This window comes from Rutilus rutilus (assembly GCF_951802725.1).
Source record: "Rutilus rutilus genome assembly, chromosome: 7".
Taxonomy (NCBI): Eukaryota; Metazoa; Chordata; class Actinopteri; order Cypriniformes; family Leuciscidae; genus Rutilus; species Rutilus rutilus.
Genome location: NC_140221.1, coordinates 35,235,888 through 35,256,282, shown reverse-complemented (window position 1 = coordinate 35,256,282; position 20,395 = coordinate 35,235,888). Strand labels below are relative to the sequence as shown.

General features: G+C 39.3%; 2 protein-coding genes across 2 annotated transcripts in view; both read right to left on the bottom strand.

The window, feature by feature from the left end:
* plp1b (proteolipid protein 1b) overlaps window positions 1-258 on the bottom strand; it is a 7,935-nt gene extending 7,677 nt beyond the window's left edge. Inside the window, exon 1 of the mRNA XM_084414206.1 lies at window positions 39-258. The gene's annotated coding sequence lies outside the window, so the exon portion shown is untranslated. The remainder of the gene's footprint in view (window positions 1-38) is intronic.
* On the bottom strand, window positions 245-20,395 carry nlgn3b (neuroligin 3b). Its single transcript, XM_084414190.1, has 8 exons — window positions 20,226-20,395; window positions 13,222-13,916; window positions 11,627-11,680; window positions 10,848-11,003; window positions 8,777-8,962; window positions 4,469-4,593; window positions 3,596-4,263; window positions 245-2,533 (listed from the first exon to the last, which is right to left on the bottom strand). Exons 2-8 carry the CDS (start codon window positions 13,685-13,687, stop codon window positions 1,654-1,656), a joined length of 2,535 nt encoding a protein of 844 aa, XP_084270316.1. The 5' UTR covers window positions 13,688-13,916; window positions 20,226-20,395; the 3' UTR covers window positions 245-1,653.

The following is a 20,395-nucleotide window of genomic DNA, read 5'->3' as shown; positions in this document are numbered from 1 at the left end:
AAAAGAACAGACTTCTGCAAGCCGTTGAATCGACAGACCTGAGCAGCTGCACATCAGGTCACCCTCATCCAGGAGAGACACACTGCTGTTTCCAACACATGCATCCAAATGCCATTGTCTTTCCTCTTCAAAGTCCAGATGAACTCAAATGGTGGTAAATACTGCAAATTCTTTTATAAAGCTGTTGAACTTTCACATAAACACGTTAACAGACAAACGTTCTGCTGGTTACCAAGGAAACTATCGCAAATTTGGCACAAAAATCATGGCAGGGGTGGTTAGCATAGAGAATCTAACCATCTGGCAGGATATGACACCATGACTACACGATTGTACCCCTGTGCAAACTCTGTGCAGCTCCGTAGTAAACATGATATTTTAGAACGTCCTTCATCAGAGAAGCCCAGTGTTCAGTGCAAATCACCACATTCATGTTTCACGGGAAAGATTAACATGTTAAGTTCTCAGCAAAAGCCTGTATGTCATATCACAGCGTGAGTGATGTCATATTACTGTATGAGTGATGTCATATCACTGATAAATACTGAAGAAACTCAATGCTTTCAAATTGAGTTCGAACATTTTCACAAAACATATCAAACAAACTCAGATACAATACAGATTTAAGATGATTGAAAAGCATTTTCACAAAATGATAACATTTAGCAAGACACAAATTATCTAATGATGCTTAACTTGAAAATTACACACCCGCTCTCTCTCACTCACGAATAATCTTCACACGCCGTGTTCCTTAAAATACTCGACGTTATGTGTTCATGTAACCTACAACTAAATGAATCGATTATACCAAAAGTAAAATAGCCATCACAATTCACCCGTTCATAGAGAGAGAGAGAGAGGTGGTATAAAATAGTAAATTTTTTGCGATTACAAAGAAAGAAAAAAATGTTTAGGATTTAAAATCATTCTGGGCTTCAAATGACCTTCTTTGCTATGGATATAATCTGATCTTAAAAACGATTAGAAATAATTTTTTTCTGACACATTCAAAAAAGCTGTCTGTACATTGACGTTAATATATGTTATACTGTACAATAGCCATTAATATGTTTGTTATTACAGGTTATTATTATTACATATCTTAGAATAAGTGCTTGCTTGGTTCATAATGGTGAACCACTGATGGGACTCCAGCGCCCCCTACTGTTCTTGCGGATCAAACCACCTGCAGGGTTTTTAGAGTCTTGCAGCACCACCTAGAGGCAGCAGAGGTACTACAGCTCACCCTCCAGGTAATCTGCTCGTTCTTTCTTATTCCACAGAGAAGTTTCTTAACTGCTCATATAACGTGAATATTGTCTGTATACACATAGGTCAGACGTGACGCGGTGCGTTCATACTGAGCCGTACTAGTGTGCTGCAGACAGTGACACTTCCTTCTGGCTTATATTGTTCGTTTCCTTCTGGTTTATATGATTGTTTCTGATGTTTCTGTTTCATTAGTGCCCTAAATCAGAAGTGATTGTGCTCATGTTATTATTAGTTTCACCTGCTATTGTACTTTTGAATACTGCTAAACAGTTTGCACCGGATTGATCTGGTTTTACAGTAATCAGTTGCTGTGATTGTGTTGTAAGGATTTGTGGGATGTGAGTGTTGTGTGTTGCCGTGTGGAGTTTCTGTTGCATGTTATACACGTGTTGTTGAGTGTGGGTGGGGCAGGCTGGTGGAGTTGTATCCGTGTGTGAAGGTGTTGTAAGGGTGCATGCTGGGATACCCCATCAAAGAATTAGGTGACATGGTAATGGTGTTGGGCGTCATGGTAACACTATTGGGTGTCAAGCTAACTGTGTTGGGTGTCATAGTGCCGCTATTTGGAGTCATGGCGACAGAACTGGGCGTCATGAGTGGAATGTCATCAGGTGAGCGGCGGAGTGTGAGGGCGTAATCCCGTGGAGATGACGCCGGGGTCAAACGTAGGGGGTCGCACAGTGACCCCTCCTCTGGGTTACCCCCAGAGATGGAGGTGGGTGTGTAGCTGAGGTCATTGGGCGGGGTCTGGCGCTGAGGTGCGGACTGAGGGGGCGTGTCCTGCCGACTGCGTTTGTCCTTGCGGTAGTAGAGCGCAGCAAAGGCCAGGACGTTGAGGAAGAGGAGCGACGCTCCCACAGCGATCGTGACACTCAGCTCCGTGGAGTAATCGCGCGGATTGGCAATGACCAGCGGTCCACTGCGTGCTGTGGACTGGGGGGGCTGTTTACCAGGGGTACGAGCCTTGTTGCCTGACCGCGGCGTAGCACTGTGAGAGCTGTGTGTGGTCAGAAGAGGTGGAACCCGCGTGGTGGTGGACGTGTAGTGGAACATGTCATGCAGGTTGTACAGGTGAGGTACCAGGTGCTTCCAGAAGGCCACTTTAGTAGCTCGATAATGATCCCGAACACGAGGCTTCAGCCCAATATGCAGATACAGCTGGTCGTGAGGACCGTACTTGGCCCATGTCACTTCTTCAAAACGGTTTGCCTTCGTGTGGATGAACTTCGTGTCCTGAGGAACTGGCTTGTTCGGATCCCTAAACAAACAGATACACAAAAATACAGTTCATTAATTACATCTGACCTATATAAACTATATAAATATTATACATTTTTTAAATTGTTTTAGTACATTTTAAAATTAATTTATATTTTATCATGCCATATTCAGTAATATTCAATAATTTCTGAAAATTTACATCAAACTGTAACAGCAAACTTAGAACAAATGGTGCATTAAATAGAGCAAAGGTGACAGACATAATTTTACAAAAGATTTCTACAAAAATATTAAGCAGCACTACTGTTTTTAACATAGATAATAATAAGAAATATTTTTTGAGCTGCAAATCAATAAAGTTATTTAAAACTGTAATAATATTTCACAATATTACTGTTTCCACTGGTGGTGACAAGACTCAAAATATTAGTATCAGTAATCAGTATTTAGTGAATAAATATGTAGGCTATTATTTGAAATGCATATCAAACATATACAAGATTTATCAACACAAACAAATTGTGAATAACAACATATGAAACTATCCCTGTTGTGAGCTGATCAGTATGTGTACAGTATGTATCTACAGGTGCATTGTTTTAATGCCACTTTCTTTCCACCAGAAGGCACTGTTTCATTGATTTAAATGCTGATGCCCTGTTTTACATTGTAATTTACTTATAGCATTGCTCCTCCCACAGTTTCTAGCTATGCTCCCTGTGACCTACTTCAAGGTCACAGGGACTGTTTACATGTTTACCAGTCACACTTGTTTTACCATTCCCTGGTGGCTGGGAAAGATGGAAGTATTGTGGCATTGTGGCAATGTGCTATGGTGTAAATACTATTTTATAATGCCTTTTTACTGGATTTTTTCACGCACTGGACTGTGAACAAAATAAATTTTTGTTTAATGATTGCATAATTGATTACAGAGTGGCATGTATAAATAATATTTGCAAAAAAAAAAAAAAAAAAATTCTTTGACTCTTTTTGTGGTGGTTGTATTGTCAATGATAATATTTCACTTTGTGTTGCTTAATTGTGCATATTTCTTTGATTGGTTGCTTGTGCTATTTTAGAGAGGGTTCTGTTTTACCCGGTCTTTGCAAAGTTGGTCCAGTAGGTCATAACGACGGCACTCAGCATGATATCATTTCGGGAGAAGTTGCAGGGAAAGAGTTCAGTGGGACCAATAAGCGGAATGCCGAACACATAGGGGAGCTCATCACCGTGTGCCGAGTCCGCCCATGGAGGCTTCATAGGGCTCTGGCAGTGATGGTAGAATGCATAGAAGAAGGTCGGAGAACCGTAACGTGCATGCAGGTCGGCCGTCACCACAGCTGGCTCCACCCACTGGTGATCCGTAAACATGGCCACGAGGGTTTTGCGGCGGGTCTCGGGATTGTCTCGATCGGCCCAGTCAGTGTACATAAACTTTATGGTCTCTCTGAGAGTGTCCTTCCCTTCTGGATAACCGTAGAGACCGTCCACAAAATCAGATACTGTGAAGTCAAAATCCGAGCCAGAAACTCCGCCCTCTTCTGGTTCCACCACACCCTCTACGAAGCGGAAGCCCTCGCCCTGGTTAACGCCCAACATGATGTCATAGTTAAGGAACTCCCCCTGCTCCATGAGCACTTCGGGGTCATCCGGGATGAGGTCACCATCAATGACCGGGCCAAAGGCCACGTGGAAGCGCGCTGGCTGAATTTCCTGCTCCACCAGTTCCTTGTAGCTACGCTTCTGCATGCAGAGGACCAGGTCCTGCATAAAGAACACAACCATTATATCTGCCTCCTCACCTCCACAACTGCTAAAAATTGCTAGTCATTAAAATGTAGACACTAAAATAAAGTTACAAATAAATGATTACACTGGCAACCAATCAAATTTCACAACTGCATTGTCACCCCCTCCTTAATTACTCAACAATCATCCATCAGCAATCAAATTAAAACAATCATCTTACCTGTGTGTCAAGGACATTACAGCCGACACGCTCTGCGAGGAGACGTGTGTATTTCACAGGCTGATAGTTCACTGACCAACTGGACAGCGCTGAGCCGCTCTGAATGATTGCTCTGTGGAACAAACCTGAAGAGAGAACAGGGAATGTCAGAAGAAAATAAAACCGTAAATGCCATGCCAATATTCCAGATCAGTAATTATATTAGTATCCTCAAAGGGCAGAGTTGCAGTGTCTTTCATCTGTCATGAAAGACGGGTCCATCCACATCCTGGGCTTACTCTGTGTATCCTCACATCCTTCAACCACATTACTATATATTTTTTTTATCCACTCTCAATTATTAAATGAGATGCTTTTATACAGTATCAGTACATGCTGGACATGTTATTTCTTCGTACATGTGCCAAATAATCTGCTTGGTCCATTGCTAGAAATTAACTTTTTTATTAAGGGGCAATTGATCTTCAGGGTCATTTTTGCTTTTATGGTGCCATTTTCTCCTGACCACATACAGTTTCTGTCATATGTTCCATCTGTCTGTTTCTTAAGTTTGATGCTTCATATTCAACTGCACTCACAGTTTTGTAATCAGTTAGATAATATAATATTAGTTGGCTAACTCCCATCTAGTCGGGGGTGGGCTTTTTTTTATCATTTAATATTTCACATTCAACTATCTCCTCTGAGACAGCGATTACAGATATCGGACAGCGAACATGTCTATAGAGACACTAATCCCAAACTTGATAGGCCTAGAATACAATATCATGACAGTCAAATATCATCAGATGTTCTCTGCAAAGCACGAGCCATGAGTCATCACTATTGTGGCCTTCAGCAAAACACTTTTAACCCCTGATTCCTCCAGCAGGACTGTTGCTGTGATGAGCTTGTGCCATGACTTTCACTGTACGAAAGTCGTGTAAACAAGTTTCACCAACCTTGATCAGGTGACTAAAACATTTCTGTTCTAATCAATTCTACCACATCATTTCAACCAAGACAAGCCTTCCATAATTAGCACATGCATTTCTGACTCATGCAAATTACTCTACAAGGAAACAGTGAAGAGAAACTACTTCAACAGCTACATCCTACTGGGATACTCTGCTTGGTGTAAAACATGCCAATCACCCACCAGATGGGAGCTGAATCTTCCTGAATTTCGGGGATTGAAGCTCAAATCAGTTATTATCAGAATCAGAAAGAGCTATATTGCCAAGTGTGCTTGCACACACAAGGAATAAACCCTGGTATTGAAGCTTCCAGTGTACACTTAATACATACCTGTCAACACTCCCATTTTTTAGCCCAATCTCCCAGACCCCTCCCGGTTTGTTATTTCTCCCGGGAAACTCCTATAATTTGCATGGCCCAAACTCCTTTATGAATAATCGGACCAATATGTTTGTCTAATGTTGACCAGTTGCCAGATCTTGTATTAAATGCATTATATTCACACAATCCACACACCATATACAATTTCAACCCGTTTGTCACCTCAACCTGGCAACCTATAACCCAGCTGCACAGTCGCGGAAAGTTTAACCCGAAAGCGAGCCGATAGACATGGCAGGCGAAGAAACCGAAGTACAGTTGTAAATTTCAACAATGCTGGATGCAACAATTTACGTGCATCTTACCCAGTGTTATATGTGTTTGTACCAGTGTTAAAAACTGCAGTGCAGTGTTGTTGGAATAAACAACATGTTTATTGGAATAAAATAATTTAATAATTATTTATAAAATAATTTAAATAAAATAAGTTTATTGGAATTGGAATATTGGATGTTTTGTTGGAATAAAATTACTTTATAAAAAATATTAAGAAATATTAATAAATTAAGTTATGTTTTCATTTATGGGTATTGCAATGTAAATAATACACTTAACACGTGCAGTATAACAGCATGAGCCTACCTCTTGCTATTCTCCAACAGACCCCCCTCCCCGCACAAATCTCCCGGATTTTGAAAACCAAATGTTGACAGGTATGACTTAATAACGTATCAAGCTGAATAAAAAAGTCTTAGATCAGGGGTTTTCCTTTTTCATTTAGCAAATGACTATAAATATGATGTAGAGTATAAAGACCCATTTGTACTGCATTAAAAAAATTAGGTGTGATAACATGCTGTTCTTAAAAAGAAATAATTTAATTTATTTATTATATAGTATATATTTTTTTAAGCCTTTATTGTGTCACAGTTATTGTGTTAGTATTAAGTAAGACAGTATATCTTTTTCTACTCACTATTAGAATAATTTCATGTGCATAAACCTTAAACTGTGCTAAAAAAATAAAATAAATAAAAATTATAATATCTAATCTTTGGTATCCTAGTTTAAAAACCCCTGCTTTAGATGGTACTGCAACTTATGTTAGCATAGTACGGGAGTATAAAAAAAATCAAAGAAATTAGACTCTTGTTTGATAGAGTGGATGAATGAATAAGTGTCACAAAATGCTCACATCAGATAATAAACCAAAAAATGAAATAAATAAATAAAAAGAAGAAGAGCTTTTTTTCCTGAAATTTCCTCTATCGCTGTCATGTAGAAAATATTATTTTACTCAATCCAGCGCTCTGGCATGCAAAATGAAACGGAATCTACATGCAGATTTAATCCTTTTTATCCTTTATCCTCTTCTGTAGCAGAGACTTTCTAGTGAACAGTAAAATTGATTTTTGATTGTTTGAAGTCATACTGCATATTTCACTCGGTCTGGAACAGTCAGAATAATTTAAAGAGAGCTTAAGTCTTAATGACTTAGTATCAGTGTATTTCAGAGAAGCAACAAAACCGTAGAAACCACAGTTAAACGTATGGAGGGTGGAGAGAACGGGATGTAGCTTAAGTCCAATCGTTTTGAACATCTCCATAAATGATATAGCAACAGTAGCGGTGCAGTCTGCCACCTCACTCTATACACACTGAAAAATAATGTCTGCTCAACGGGGATGGACCTGTTCTGCGGTCCCCACAAAAAAAAGGACGCTTTCTTCCGGAGCAATAACTGCAAAAATTGTTAGTGACAGTCAATTTAGACAAAAACAGAGATGTGGTTTTCCGTAAGAAAGCAGGATTTCTAGGAAACAGATACCAGTTTTGGTGGAGGTGTGGTGTCCTAAAATACACAACCACCTAGAAGTGAAGCTGGGTTTTATTCTGGCTGTAAATGCATTCGGTGAGAAAAGAGCTGTAAAATTATACAGTATGTACAAAATCAGGGTTTGCTAAACTATATGTATCAGCAAATGCATGCGTAAACTATCATTAGGCTATGAAATAGGGGGATCGGCGTCAAATTTTCAAAAACTGACAAAAAGAGGGAGGGAGAATACAAAACAGTGAGAGAAAGAGATGAAAAAGAAGAGGAGTTATCAGTACTGTACACCGAAGCAAAACGATGATGTAGGATCAATATCCCTGCAGGCGTGTGCGATTCACTCTGATCTCTGTAAAACACTCTTTGCACACACGCCTTGCAGTGACAGACACACCTACACACACTTGAGGCCCACAACAGAGGGATAAGGCTGATGAGGCAGGAGACAAGTTACCATGGTTACAGCAGAGATTACCGTGGTAACGGAAACTCGAATGTGACAGTGGTCATGGTTGCAGAGGCAGCTGTCTCAGCAGTTACGGACTGCAGAAATACACTATGTACTAGGTAATACACACCTTTAACTGATTACCATAAGGCCTTACAGAGGGTATCATTAAATAAGCATAATTATAGAAAATGACTTTATTACCAGGATTCCAATGAGGAGATTTTAAAAGGACATATTTTTGTCCATTATCTCTGTTTTCCAAACAATTCATTGATATTTAAATGTATGTATTATTATTATAATTTAATAGTATTTTGATATTGTTTTTATCAAAGCGTACTCACTGTCAGGTCCCTCTGTTTCAACGTATGTTCATGAATGATGTTGATCTGAATATATAAACATTTGGAACAGTAGCGAGGAGAATTTCATAGCATCTGTGACATTATATGTTTATATGGTCACACTTTAGTTTAGGGTCCAATTCTCACAAATAACTAACTATTAGCTACGACCTTTGCCTCAATAAACTCCTAATTACTGCATATTAATAGTTAGGAAGGTAGTTGTTAAGTTTAGGTGTTGGGTAGGATTAAGGGATGTAGAATATGGTCATGCAGAATAAGGAATTAATATGTGCTTTATAAGCAACTAGTTAATAGTGAGAATTGGCCCCTAAACTAAAGTGTTACCATTTATATGTTGCATTAAACATTAATATTATTTGAGGTGTCTGATCTCTGACCTTCAGAATGGTGTGAAAGAGTGAGCAAACTGACACAGGATGCTCCGATTCCTGAGCCAAATACGGTCACGCGGCCTGGATCACCACCGAAATATCCAATATTCTTATTGATCCAGCGGAGAGCCTGAATCTGATCCAAGAGACCATAATTCCCTTTAGCGGCCTGGTCACCCGTGCTTAAAAACCCTGGTACAGAAATAAAGAGAGAGGACAGAAAGATTTGAAAAACAATATTTTTTGACTATTCATCAATGATCCTGAGAGTGAAATCTTTTTGTTTTGTTTTTGTGTTTTTTGGCAACTGAAAACAGGACGAATTTACTGAAGCTTAGAGAAACAGAAACAGATGTCTCACTGAGATTATCATTATCATTTTTTGTAATCATGCATAAAATAAATCCTTAAACCCTGAATATTGCTGCACAACCTGGAAATGGAAACGGAAACGTTATGAAAAAAGCTGCAGGTCTCCACCAAGGAGGTCTATACCAAATGCCTGCTACTGACTGTGCGATTTCAGCAATCCTATAAGGTCATTACAAATCACACTGTACGACATGGATCTAATAAACTTGGGTACGACATGAACGTAGACTGTACGATGATGACACCTATTGAATCATAGGCAATGACGCAAGTTAGTATGGAAGAATAAAAGGTCATCAGCATGAGCTATTGGTAAACAAATAGAGCAAGATGAACCGCACTTTGGCAATTGTGGTTTTTATGTGCGCTAAAAAAAAGGAGGAAGCGAAAGAGGAGAAAATGGACGGTCATGGCTAGGGAAAAGAGGCCAACTTGCCAATTTTGCAAATGGAGCTTGAGGTAAGTAGTTTTAAGTTAGTCGCGTTGATCAATACGCCATTTCATGTTGATTTCTTTGGGCTAGGCAGTAGACGTGGGTCTTAGTAGCAAACACACTCACTGTGAGATGATCATGTTAAATTTTGGACACTGTCATAAAATTATCGCAGGCTATCAAGACGTCTTTGATCCTTTCTCACTGTACGACGTAGGACCACCGTTTAGGAGCCACGACCACATAAATCGCCACGATTGGTCATCTTTTGTCTGGGGCAGCCCAAAATTGTACAATGTGTACTGGACATAAAGAAAGCCATCCATAAGATTCTCATTCATTCATTGGCAGTTGTTCAGCTTTACTCTAGCTATCCTTTGCTTTAAAAAAACAAAAAAAACAATCAGGTTGTGTAGTTATGACATCTACTAGCAGGGGCTAACTGGGTCATGCTAAGCAGCTAAATCAAGACCCCCCAGTTGGGGTTGGTGCAAGCCATTGGGATTGGCTGTGTTCTTTAGGAGCTGCATACAGCCTTACCAGTGATATTTAGGACATCTTTGTCCAAGATGTACAAAAGAGCTTTGATAAGTTTATCTAACTGGTCACTATCTGTTGTACTGTAACTGTTGTAAAGTCTGGATTAAAGACACAGTCTTTGAGATAGTGACGGAGTACTCTTTTGAGTACATTTCTTTCATTCAGAGGTTTTATTGCAGCCGACAGGTTATCAGTGATGGTAAATGTAAGGCGATGATGCCTGTTTGCTTTCAGAGATGACTGCTGTTTTATAGGGTTCAGCTGTGCTGTCTTATCAGAGCATTCTTCATTCCTAAAGATGGGTGCATTCTGCACTCTAACTCTCTTCTCTTTCTTTCATTGTAGGTAATATTCTGTCTGATAACATCTGAGTAGGAAATGTGCGTTGTTTTGATGCTTTTCTCGCTGAGATTTAACAAAATCAGAGCTCTTTAGAAAAGAAGCACACTAACAGCACTTTCTCTGAATGAGGCTGTAATGGACAGATCTGCTCCCCAAAGCATTTATAAAACATTACTGAGATCTTCTAAAGACTTGGATGCTTTTTTAATGGCTGACATGTTTAATTTGGAATTTTATCTTGTGCATGTTGATCTTGCCTTAAAAAAACATGAACATGTTTTTGTTAATATTCATTATTAGTTATTAATATTATTATTAGTTTGGCCACTTATTAAATACAGATTTGACCAAATTTCAAAGCTTAAAATCCTTTTCCCATATGGTACATACCTAATATTCCCACCCTGTAGTTGAGGGTTATGACGATGACATTGCCGTAGCTGGCCAGCACACTACCGTCCATGATGTTCCCCGTACCCTCCATGTACGAGCCACCGTGTATAAACAACATCACAGGACGGGGGTCATCTCGAGAATCCCTCAGACCTGCACACACACACACACACACACACAAAGAGAAGTGCACAAAAAAACATGAGACTCTCTGTGTTCTGAAGTGTTTTTCACAGCTGCTCAAAATTTCCACAGAGATCTTGTGACTAAAGTGACTAAAATAACAATGTAAGCAGCCAAGATCTGCCTCAGAGACTTCCTTTAAATTACTCAATTTCTTTGAGTTTCATTTATTATAATGAATATAGGCATTTTATGGTGAAGTGTTGACTCCAAATGCAGTGTTCACAAATAACGGTAGGCAAGTGAATAATGTCTATTCATTAGATGCATTTGTAAATGATTGGTTTGAATTACTGTTGTATTACTGAAAGTGGCAAAATGAAATATACTATTGAAATACTATAGAAACAGTGTAAAATAATTGCACATGTAGAAGTGGTCGAAAATATGATATCTATAACCACCCAAAGCCACAGCAAAACACGGGCCAAACACACTGGACCACCTTATAAAATCATCCTGAAAATGATGCAACATTGTGTAAATATCATCCAGATTATTCTCTCCTGCATTAACCACGATGGGATAAAAATAAATAGGGAAAAAACATAAAAAATTGATTCAACTGAAAGAATGATGAAAACGGGACATACCATCATCCTCTGAACGCTCTGTGTCAGCTGACATGTCGCCTGTTCTCTTTGTACCTAGAGAGAGAGAGAAAGAGATGATAAATAGGAAGAGCAGATAGAAACTAGACCGCAGAGAAACGTGTTTGTGTGAGTTGCGGGTTCTGTGTACGTGTGTAAGTGGAGAATGTATAAAAGCTCAGTGGACTCCTCTCTAAATTACTGTGTGAAACCAAACAGGGGTTCACTTTCCCGAACCCTGCAATAATAAAGCTTTCAACATTTCACCAGGAGAAATCTGCTATTTCCTCCAAATGAGGCCAAAACAGTGCTCTAAACGTTCACTCCAGTGGACTTAAAGACTGCAAGGAAAGCACAGAGTGGATTCTGGCCATAGGCACTGAACTGGATATCAGAGAAGTTTCTGATGTAGCTTAGAAAGGCTGAGGAAGACAGGAACTAAGATGATCCGTGGAGGATTGTAGTGCTTTTAAGCTAACATAACAGAGCTGAAGTGGAATATTTTCTTTTTCTTTTTGACATCCAAGATTACAATAAAAATTCTATCTCGGTGCATTATGTGTGTTGCAGTGTTGGGGAAGCTTTGAAACTGTAGCTTACAAGGCTTCAAGCTACTCTTTATCTACAGTAGTTAAACTACAGTCAAGCTATACCGATCAAATATTTTTAAAGGATATTAATACTTTTATTTAGTAAGGATGAATTCAATTGATCATAAGTGACAGTTAAGACATTTACATTGTAATGAAATATATATATATATATATATATATATATTTTTTTTTTTTCAAATAAATGCTGCTCTTTTAAATTTGTATAAAAAATTCAGAACAAACACAAAAATTATATCACGGTTTTCACAAAAACAGCACAACTGTTTTCAACATCAGCAAATCCGCCTATTAGAATGATTTCTTAAGGATTATCATGTGACACTGAACACTGGAGTAATGATGCTGAAAATTCAGCTTTGCTATCACAGGAATAAAATACATTTTAAAATATTATTATCTGAATAATATTTCACAATATTACAAATTTTACTGTATTTTTGGTCAGATAAATGCAACATTTGTGAGCGTTAGAGCCTTTCAATTTTTTTTTGTTACCGACCCCAAACATTTGAACAGGGTATAATTTTTTAACAAAAGTTACAAACAAAAATGAGCTAAACACATTAAAACAGGCAGTATATTTTATATATGCATATATATGATTATTTAATTGTTATCATTTTTATTTCATGCAAAAAGGGTTTAAAAAAAAAAAAAAAAAAAACTTAAACTTAAACAGAAAAATGTACATTGAATACAATAATAAAAATAGAATGCATCCTATGTTTGTTTAAATGCAGCTTTTTAATAAATAGTCTGCAATAAAAATAAGATCTAAAATGCAGCACAGGAACTTAAAAGGCTGATTATTTCTGTTCAGTTACATGAACCATCTGAATTAACTGATTCTCTTCAAGGAATATTACAATAAAATAATAAAAAATGTAAAAATTGTTGAAACCAAAAACCTAGAATCAAAACCAGTGATGCTCTGTATATGAAATAAGGAATGTGTGTGTGCATTTTGCGTTTGTAGGTACTCACCACTTTTTGTGGGTACGTATATATTCAGGTACAGACAGTCCTCACTCTGCTCCTGCAGGTACGTCGCGACCGTGTCAAGGTTGTAGGTGGCCCAGACGGGCATCATGATGTCGGGCACTGCATTGCGAATGTTCTGTGGGCAGACAGGAGGAAAGCGGGTGGCGTTCCGTACAACGGACCAGGCCGACGGAGCATCGGGCGGCATGAAGCGCTTCTCTCCTACAGGCGGGGAAGCGTACGGCACACCCAGATACTGATCCACAGGGCCCAGACCCTCCGTTGCCACAGCAACCCGCATCCCCCTTAGTCTGCCAAGTGCTGTGTTTACTGTGGGCTGGTAGGTCAGTGCTGTTGCCATGGAGACTGACCACATCAACCACACAAGCAGCCAACACAGAGCAAAGTTCAGAGGTCGGCAGAGCAGGTGGGGAAGCGGCAGGTAAGTTGCTGACTGTGTGTGCCACATGGTCCCTCTTAACAGCACACACACGTTCACACTGAAAAAATCTCTGTCTGTAGCTTAATGACACTCTCCGCTTTGACACAATCACACTCTAGCACTCAATAACAAACGCCACACACTCAGGAAGAATCTCCGCAGCCAGGTGTGCGCCACCAAATGCTCCATATTGGTTGATGATTTCAGCAGGTGAAGCTGTTCATTTTTCCAGCACGCAAATCCTTTCAGCACAAACCTGAAATACACACAAACAGGATGTAAGAGACAGAACCTCTCATCACACCGCTCATGAACCATATTAATAATCCCTCAGAAAATACAGTTTGTCACATCTTACAGTGGCCTCAAAAAGGCACACTTAATGTCAAACTTAAAATGCATGAATGTCATAGCATTAGATAGCTAAATATCAAACCATATGGCATTTATTTTAAAGAAAGAACACTTTTCAAGCGTAAAAAGAAGTTAAAATGAACTTTGGAATGCAAAAACAATAGTTTTGTCATGGCAGCTCTAGGAGTGTGTGGCATGGTAATGAATGTGACAATGTTAATGTGTTTGGTCTTGGCAGAATACAGTAGATCTGCTACACTGCTGCTTCTGCAGAGCAAGTTCAAGACATGCTACTGCCAATTCATACACGACACGCTGCTGTGAGCAAGTAAGACACACTGCTTCTGTAAACTGCTACAGCAGACGCTGACCAAGTATTTGAAGGTTGAGCAGCAAGCACATTGGCTACTGATACTGCAGGAACCAATCAGCTGTGGCCTATAGATGCAATATGTTTGCAAGTGGATTGAGTTAAAGACATCAGCATGCGCCATCTAGAGTTTCATGACAGAACTTTGTAGAATACACTGATGTTCAATAGTTTGGAGTCAATACGTTTTTTTTTTTGTTCAATTCAGCTATGTAGGATGCGTTACATTGACATTATTGTTACAAAAGATTTGTATTTCAAATAAATGATATTCTTTTGAAGATTCTATTCAACAAAAAATCCTGAAAAAATGATCAGTCGGAAACTGATAAAAAATATTAAGATAAAATAATAATAATATTTATAAATGTTTCTTGAGCACCAGATCCGCATATTAGAAGACTGTAATGTAATGCTGCTGAAAATTTAGCTCATGCCATTATAGGAACAAATTACACTTTAAACATATTAAAATAGAAAAGTTATTTTAAATTGGATTGATACTTTGATAGAAAAAAAAATGTTTTACATATTTTAAATGTAACTTCTTTCAAAAACATTTTTAACAAATCTTATCGACCCCAAAACCTTAGATGATAGTGAGTGTTATACAAGTGGTGTACTTTAAAGAGAGAAAGCCAGCAGAAACACTCAATTGCAGATGCACACACAATCTCTGGTTCATATCACATTTACACATGCACTAAGTGGCAATTATAAACTCTTTAACCCTGGACCCTTGCGCAGCTCCAGCGCTGTAGGTTCAGTCTCATGAGGGATCAGACATGGATGGCAGGTGGATCTCTTATGTTCTGAGGGGAGGAGCTAAAGTCTCAAAGTGCAGGGCTTGGCTTGTGTTCAGAATGCATGTTGTGCGAGTGGATCGATATGCAACGCTTCAGCCACAAACACGCAGAGCAGCTGCTTTATCTGAAATCAATGTGCGTGCATGACGCTGTGGGATGGCAGCATGTAGAGCCTATAGGCCGAAGCCCACAGCATTCATTAACCTGCACTGCGGTGATGAGGACTAACCACAAAACAAGAGTTCACAGCTACATCCTTCCTTTTAAAAATCTGGCTAAAGATCTATGACTGCGATTCTGGCTGGGTAAAACTGACGCACCAAAGAACCATTGTATTGTTAAGACGGCTCAATTTCTAGGATCTTATAAACATTCACTGACAATAGAATCAATATGTAACAACAATGCTAAACAAAACAAAAAATTTACATAACTGACCAAGAAAATTAAAATGAATATCCAGCCATGTCTGGTTGAGTGTCATGTTCACTTCTTGTCCAGACACATATCAACAACTACTGACTAAAAAAAAAAATCAAATGCTGTCTATATTGAGGAAAAATTGCTATTTTCTGGCTGAAGACATGTTGTATTGGACAGTGGTGTGTTATATCATGTATGAAGATACATGGAGCATTTTATGTCCATTTTTTCATGGGCCACTAATTTAGAAGTTGATGAGAAGAGATGAGAGCTGTACTATCTGGGATAAGTAAAACATGGCCACAGGGTCATTAATCATTAACGCATTGACCTTTAATCTGTCACAAGGAACCTTCAAAATAGCACCAAAGTTTCAACATTGAATACTTTTTTGTCCAGTTTACCAAGACTTTTCTGTTGATACTAGGGGTGGGACAAAATACCGATAGGGCAATATACTGTTGTCCTTCTTCGTGTGATACAATAATTGATAGAGTAGCGGCAAATATCGATATTTTAATTAATAGAACAAGGCGCTCTAAGCCCTGCTCCCAGCATCGCTACTTCATGGCTCAACACATGGATGAGGGAAACGTGAACATAAGTTAACTAGTCTAAGAAAAAGAGGTTTATAAAGGGGATGGCAGACAGCAGCGTGAGTAAAATAATAGATGCCTCAGCCACGTTTTAGTCCAAAGTCTGGAAAACCCGTACTTAACATTTTCACAGGCATTTTGTTTTCATAGTTAGACAGATATCGTGATGTATCATTGTCTAGCAATATATTGATTATCGCAGAATTGCTGTCTCGTGATATTATCGGTATTGTGAGGCATGTATCGTATCGTGAGGTACCCTGTGATTCCCACCTTAAAACTTGGCTGCCTATGGAGTAGAAAGGAAAAACCTTTCTTAGAAAAACCTGACTAGAGAAAAAAGAGAAAAAAGGCTGCTGTCTTTCCTTTTGCCAAATAGGTAGGAAAACTTCAACACCCATAATGCACTGGGCACGATGCCATCAGGCCACTCCCACCAGTCTGCCATGGATACGCTTGACCAGAGTCAAATACCGCCTTGCTTAAGTAGGAAATACTTCTTAGCAAACTTTTAGTAATAATGGTGTTGACTTGTATTGTTCCCGGGTGCAAGAATTCGAAGAGTAAAGGTTTAGCGGGAGTGAGTTACTTTCGGTTTGCAGTAAAGGATCCAGTGCGTTGTAGGCAGTGGCTAAAAGGCTGGATGACTACGAATACAGTGTTTAAGGCCAAACAGAGGGGGGAAAACAAAGAAACTGCCGTTTTCATGAAAAGTCGCCAAGACATTTGCAGACAAATAAACATGAATTTCTCGGTCCAGGTAACACAGAGAACGACTAAATATTGTCAATTTACATATAATACTGACGTTGTAACAATAAAAAGTGGGTTGAAAAACGGCAAAGTTACACTTTAAGCAGTTAAAAAAAAAGAAGTGACATCAGGCTCAATAATCCCCATTTCATAACTCACTGCCCCAGAAGCACTGTTTACAGATCATGCAAATACCAAATCTGTAAGCCTTCCTAAGGCTCTGACAGAAATGCACACTTTCTGGGTAAAAAACTGATTTGCAACCATTTACAGCCAGAGATGTAAACAAAAGTAAATTATCAAAAAATTCTGTATCAGAGCTTTGATCTCATAGACATTACAGAAATAAAAGTGAATATCAAGATATTCCAAATTTATATAAAACGGCTTACAATTTCTATTTCAGGAACATTATATGAGCAAAACACTATGCAATGCAAAATAATTAACAACTTCCAGTACAGAACCTAAAATACCTGATTTCTACATGCCTGGCACTCTAGAGGCGTGAAACGACTTTCGTTCACAGAGGTGTAAAACACTGGTGTGTTGAGCAGGTGCTTACTGTATATGACCTATTTTATATAATTGCCTTTCCAGTAAATTCAACTTTAGAACTGCAAACAACACAAAATTAAAAAAATCCCATGTACACAGAAACAAACTGATCTCAACCTGACCAAAAGCAACTGCAATGCAGACTCATCACTAGCATTATTATGCCTTAAAACAGCAACCTACAGGATCAAATAATTACAGTTATTCAGTGTGCAATTAACTGGGTCATTCCCATTATGCAGCACCTCTTGAACTCTGAAAAGTATTTCGATTAAAGGTACACCAGACCTTCAGAAATATACGCTGGTCAAGTTCAGGCATCAAAACCATCAATTATAACTTGATGAATTACACAATGGCAAGAGAATTTCCCATCATGCCTGTAAAACTGAACAGTGAAATTAACTTAATGAAATTAAATATTACAGATCAAATATTACTAAGTTCGTTGTACTTAATAGAAAAAAGTCATGTGAACTCAATAATTGATTATATTAAGCTGAACTGAACTATATTATATTAAACTGAAGAACTGATTTTTAAATCCCATTATTGCATCAGACTGTAAAAGGAGAATACATGTTTGGTGTGTTGTAGCACAAGATTAATTTAGGGAGAGATGTGTTAGTGTAAGTGATTACATGTAAGTGTATATAGATAGTCTCCAAGCTTGTTTCATAACCACTTGCTAGCTAGCAGTTAACATGATGTTTAGTCAAACTGAGCGAGTTAGCTTAGTCAATATTTAAACTATAATGAACTTGTTTGTGTAATACAAAATCGAAATTTAAGTTTTGTTTACTAATCTTCGAGAATGTCAACTTAAAATAATGTAGCTGCTTACCTCAAAATTCTTTCTTTTTTTAACCTCTGCTGACTTATAGAAATAAGCCTAAACTAATATTTCCATCTTTTAAAATGTTGAATTTAATAAGCCATCCAGCCCTTAAGTGTACCCACGGGCTCTTTTGTGGATCTTTTACTGTTGTTCACTCCGGTCGCTGTCCATGGTGCTGATGGGATTCGCTACCTGTAGAATATCAGTATAATAAACGTAGCCTACTCGCGTTTCTGTAAATATTTTTTAGCTCTGGATTCCTCCACCCTTGTAATGTGGGTCAGTTAATCTGAATCGTGGGGGCCCATCGAGAGAATACTGGGAGTCCGTTTATTCCAGTGCCCATTTTCCAATAGCGGGAGGACGGCGCGCGCCTGAATCAGGTCAGCTGGATAGGGTAGAAGTGTTTCAAAATTGGGGTCCTTGATATTTAACCCACATAACTGTGCGAAAAATGAAATGATAAAGTCTGCTTTCATTGAACTGACGAATTCAGCTCTGTTTACATGAAACTGGTGCTATTGCCTATTCAGGTTTAATGATAGGGTAAACTGCTTCTTTTCTGCATTCATTAGGAATGGGGAATGGGGAGTATGTGTGTGTTCCCCGGACTCACGTCGGGGACGGTGAAAGAGACTACCATACGAGGGATGAATACCAATAGTCTTGTCCCTCCCCCTCCTCCTCCTCCGCCTCCTCCTCCTCCGTAGCTCCGACTGAACGGTGCAGTGGCGGGATGGCGCGCGGATAATAAACTATGCGGGGGCATTCATTATGAAAACTCTAGCGAGGTTCCGTATTCACTGCACATCTGATAACAAGTAGCTCGTGAAACGAGCTGTGGTGTCACGACCCTTCCCTCGAATCGGCTAATGCCAGTGTTTTGTAACGTAAACATACAACAGAACGCCTAGACACACACGCGCACACGTGCGCGCGCTGGCAAAGCTTTAAGCAAACCAAGCCAGCAGATGGTAAAATCACTATGACAACTTGGACTCTGTACCGGCCTCGCTTCCTGGATTCATCCACACGGACGGTCGCGACACTGGTTCCTGACTGGCACTCCCGCGTGCGCTGCCGTTACCTTTCCAACAGGTGACGAACTGCGCTTTAATTCACACGCGCGCAGCGTCACGCGCCGCCCGTGATTAATATACCAGCGGGTATTGAGCCTGCACGCGGAGAACAACTCGACCCCCGAGTGTCCCTCGCGCAGACAGGCCTGGAGAACAGCTAAATAACGTGCTGGCAGAGGTGTTTTCAAACAGATGCGAATAAGTTTATGTAGTCTGACAACGAGTAGAACTACAAAGCCGACTGTTTACGACCATCTAATGACTATGATTAACGAGACCCCACAGCCCAGATGCAGCAAATCACGGCTTTGAGGTTATTCGAATGATAATTCTCTACCTCTCTCTATCAATTCGTCTCTCTCTCTCTCTCTCTCTCTCTCTCTCTCTCTCTCTCTCTCTCTCTCTCTCTCTCTCTCTCTCCTGCTATTGCAAGCTTTCATGCTGCAGATGAGAATGAAAATGTCGTTAAAATCATATCAAATCAATTGAAATAAAGAAAATGAAAACATTTCCTTTACAAAACCCACATCCTTTTATCGTAGCCATTTCCCAAACACAAGCAATGCGGCGCATTCATTAGACCGTTCATTGTTCAATCAAAACGCGTTCCACATACACTCATACACAATCCAATTCACGCCTTTTTCATAACTACCCATATTTTTTTTATTCACCAGCATCGGAAAATTGCTCTTATTACTCGGGATCGTTCTTTCTCACCGCTGGCTGATATTGAAAACCGATGGCGCGCATCAGATCAGCCATAAATAAGAACATTTTGGGCTCACCTGCCGAATCGCTCAGCCGGTATCGCATCCGAGCGTGCACTGTAATATTCTCATATCTCATCGTTCCCACCGTCCAGCATACCCCCTTTTTCCCCGTCGAGCCGTATGAACGGCGCTCGGCTCTTCTTGCGTTTTTCTTATTTTCAATTAACGTCAATCTCCCCGGGTCT

What these genes read in the sequence shown, in the direction of transcription:
- nlgn3b (XM_084414190.1), bottom strand. Translation starts at nt 13,687, where the DNA reads ATGTGGCACACACAGTCAGCAACTTACCTGCCGCTTCCCCACCTGCTC. An exon ending in ATACGTACCCACAAAAAGTG is followed by an intron (nt 11,681 to 13,221) that starts GTGAGTACCTAC and finishes CTCTCTCTCTAG; the next exon opens with GTACAAAGAGAACAGGCGAC. An exon ending in AGAGCGTTCAGAGGATGATG is followed by an intron (nt 11,004 to 11,626) that starts GTATGTCCCGTT and finishes GTGTGTGTGCAG; the next exon opens with GTCTGAGGGATTCTCGAGAT.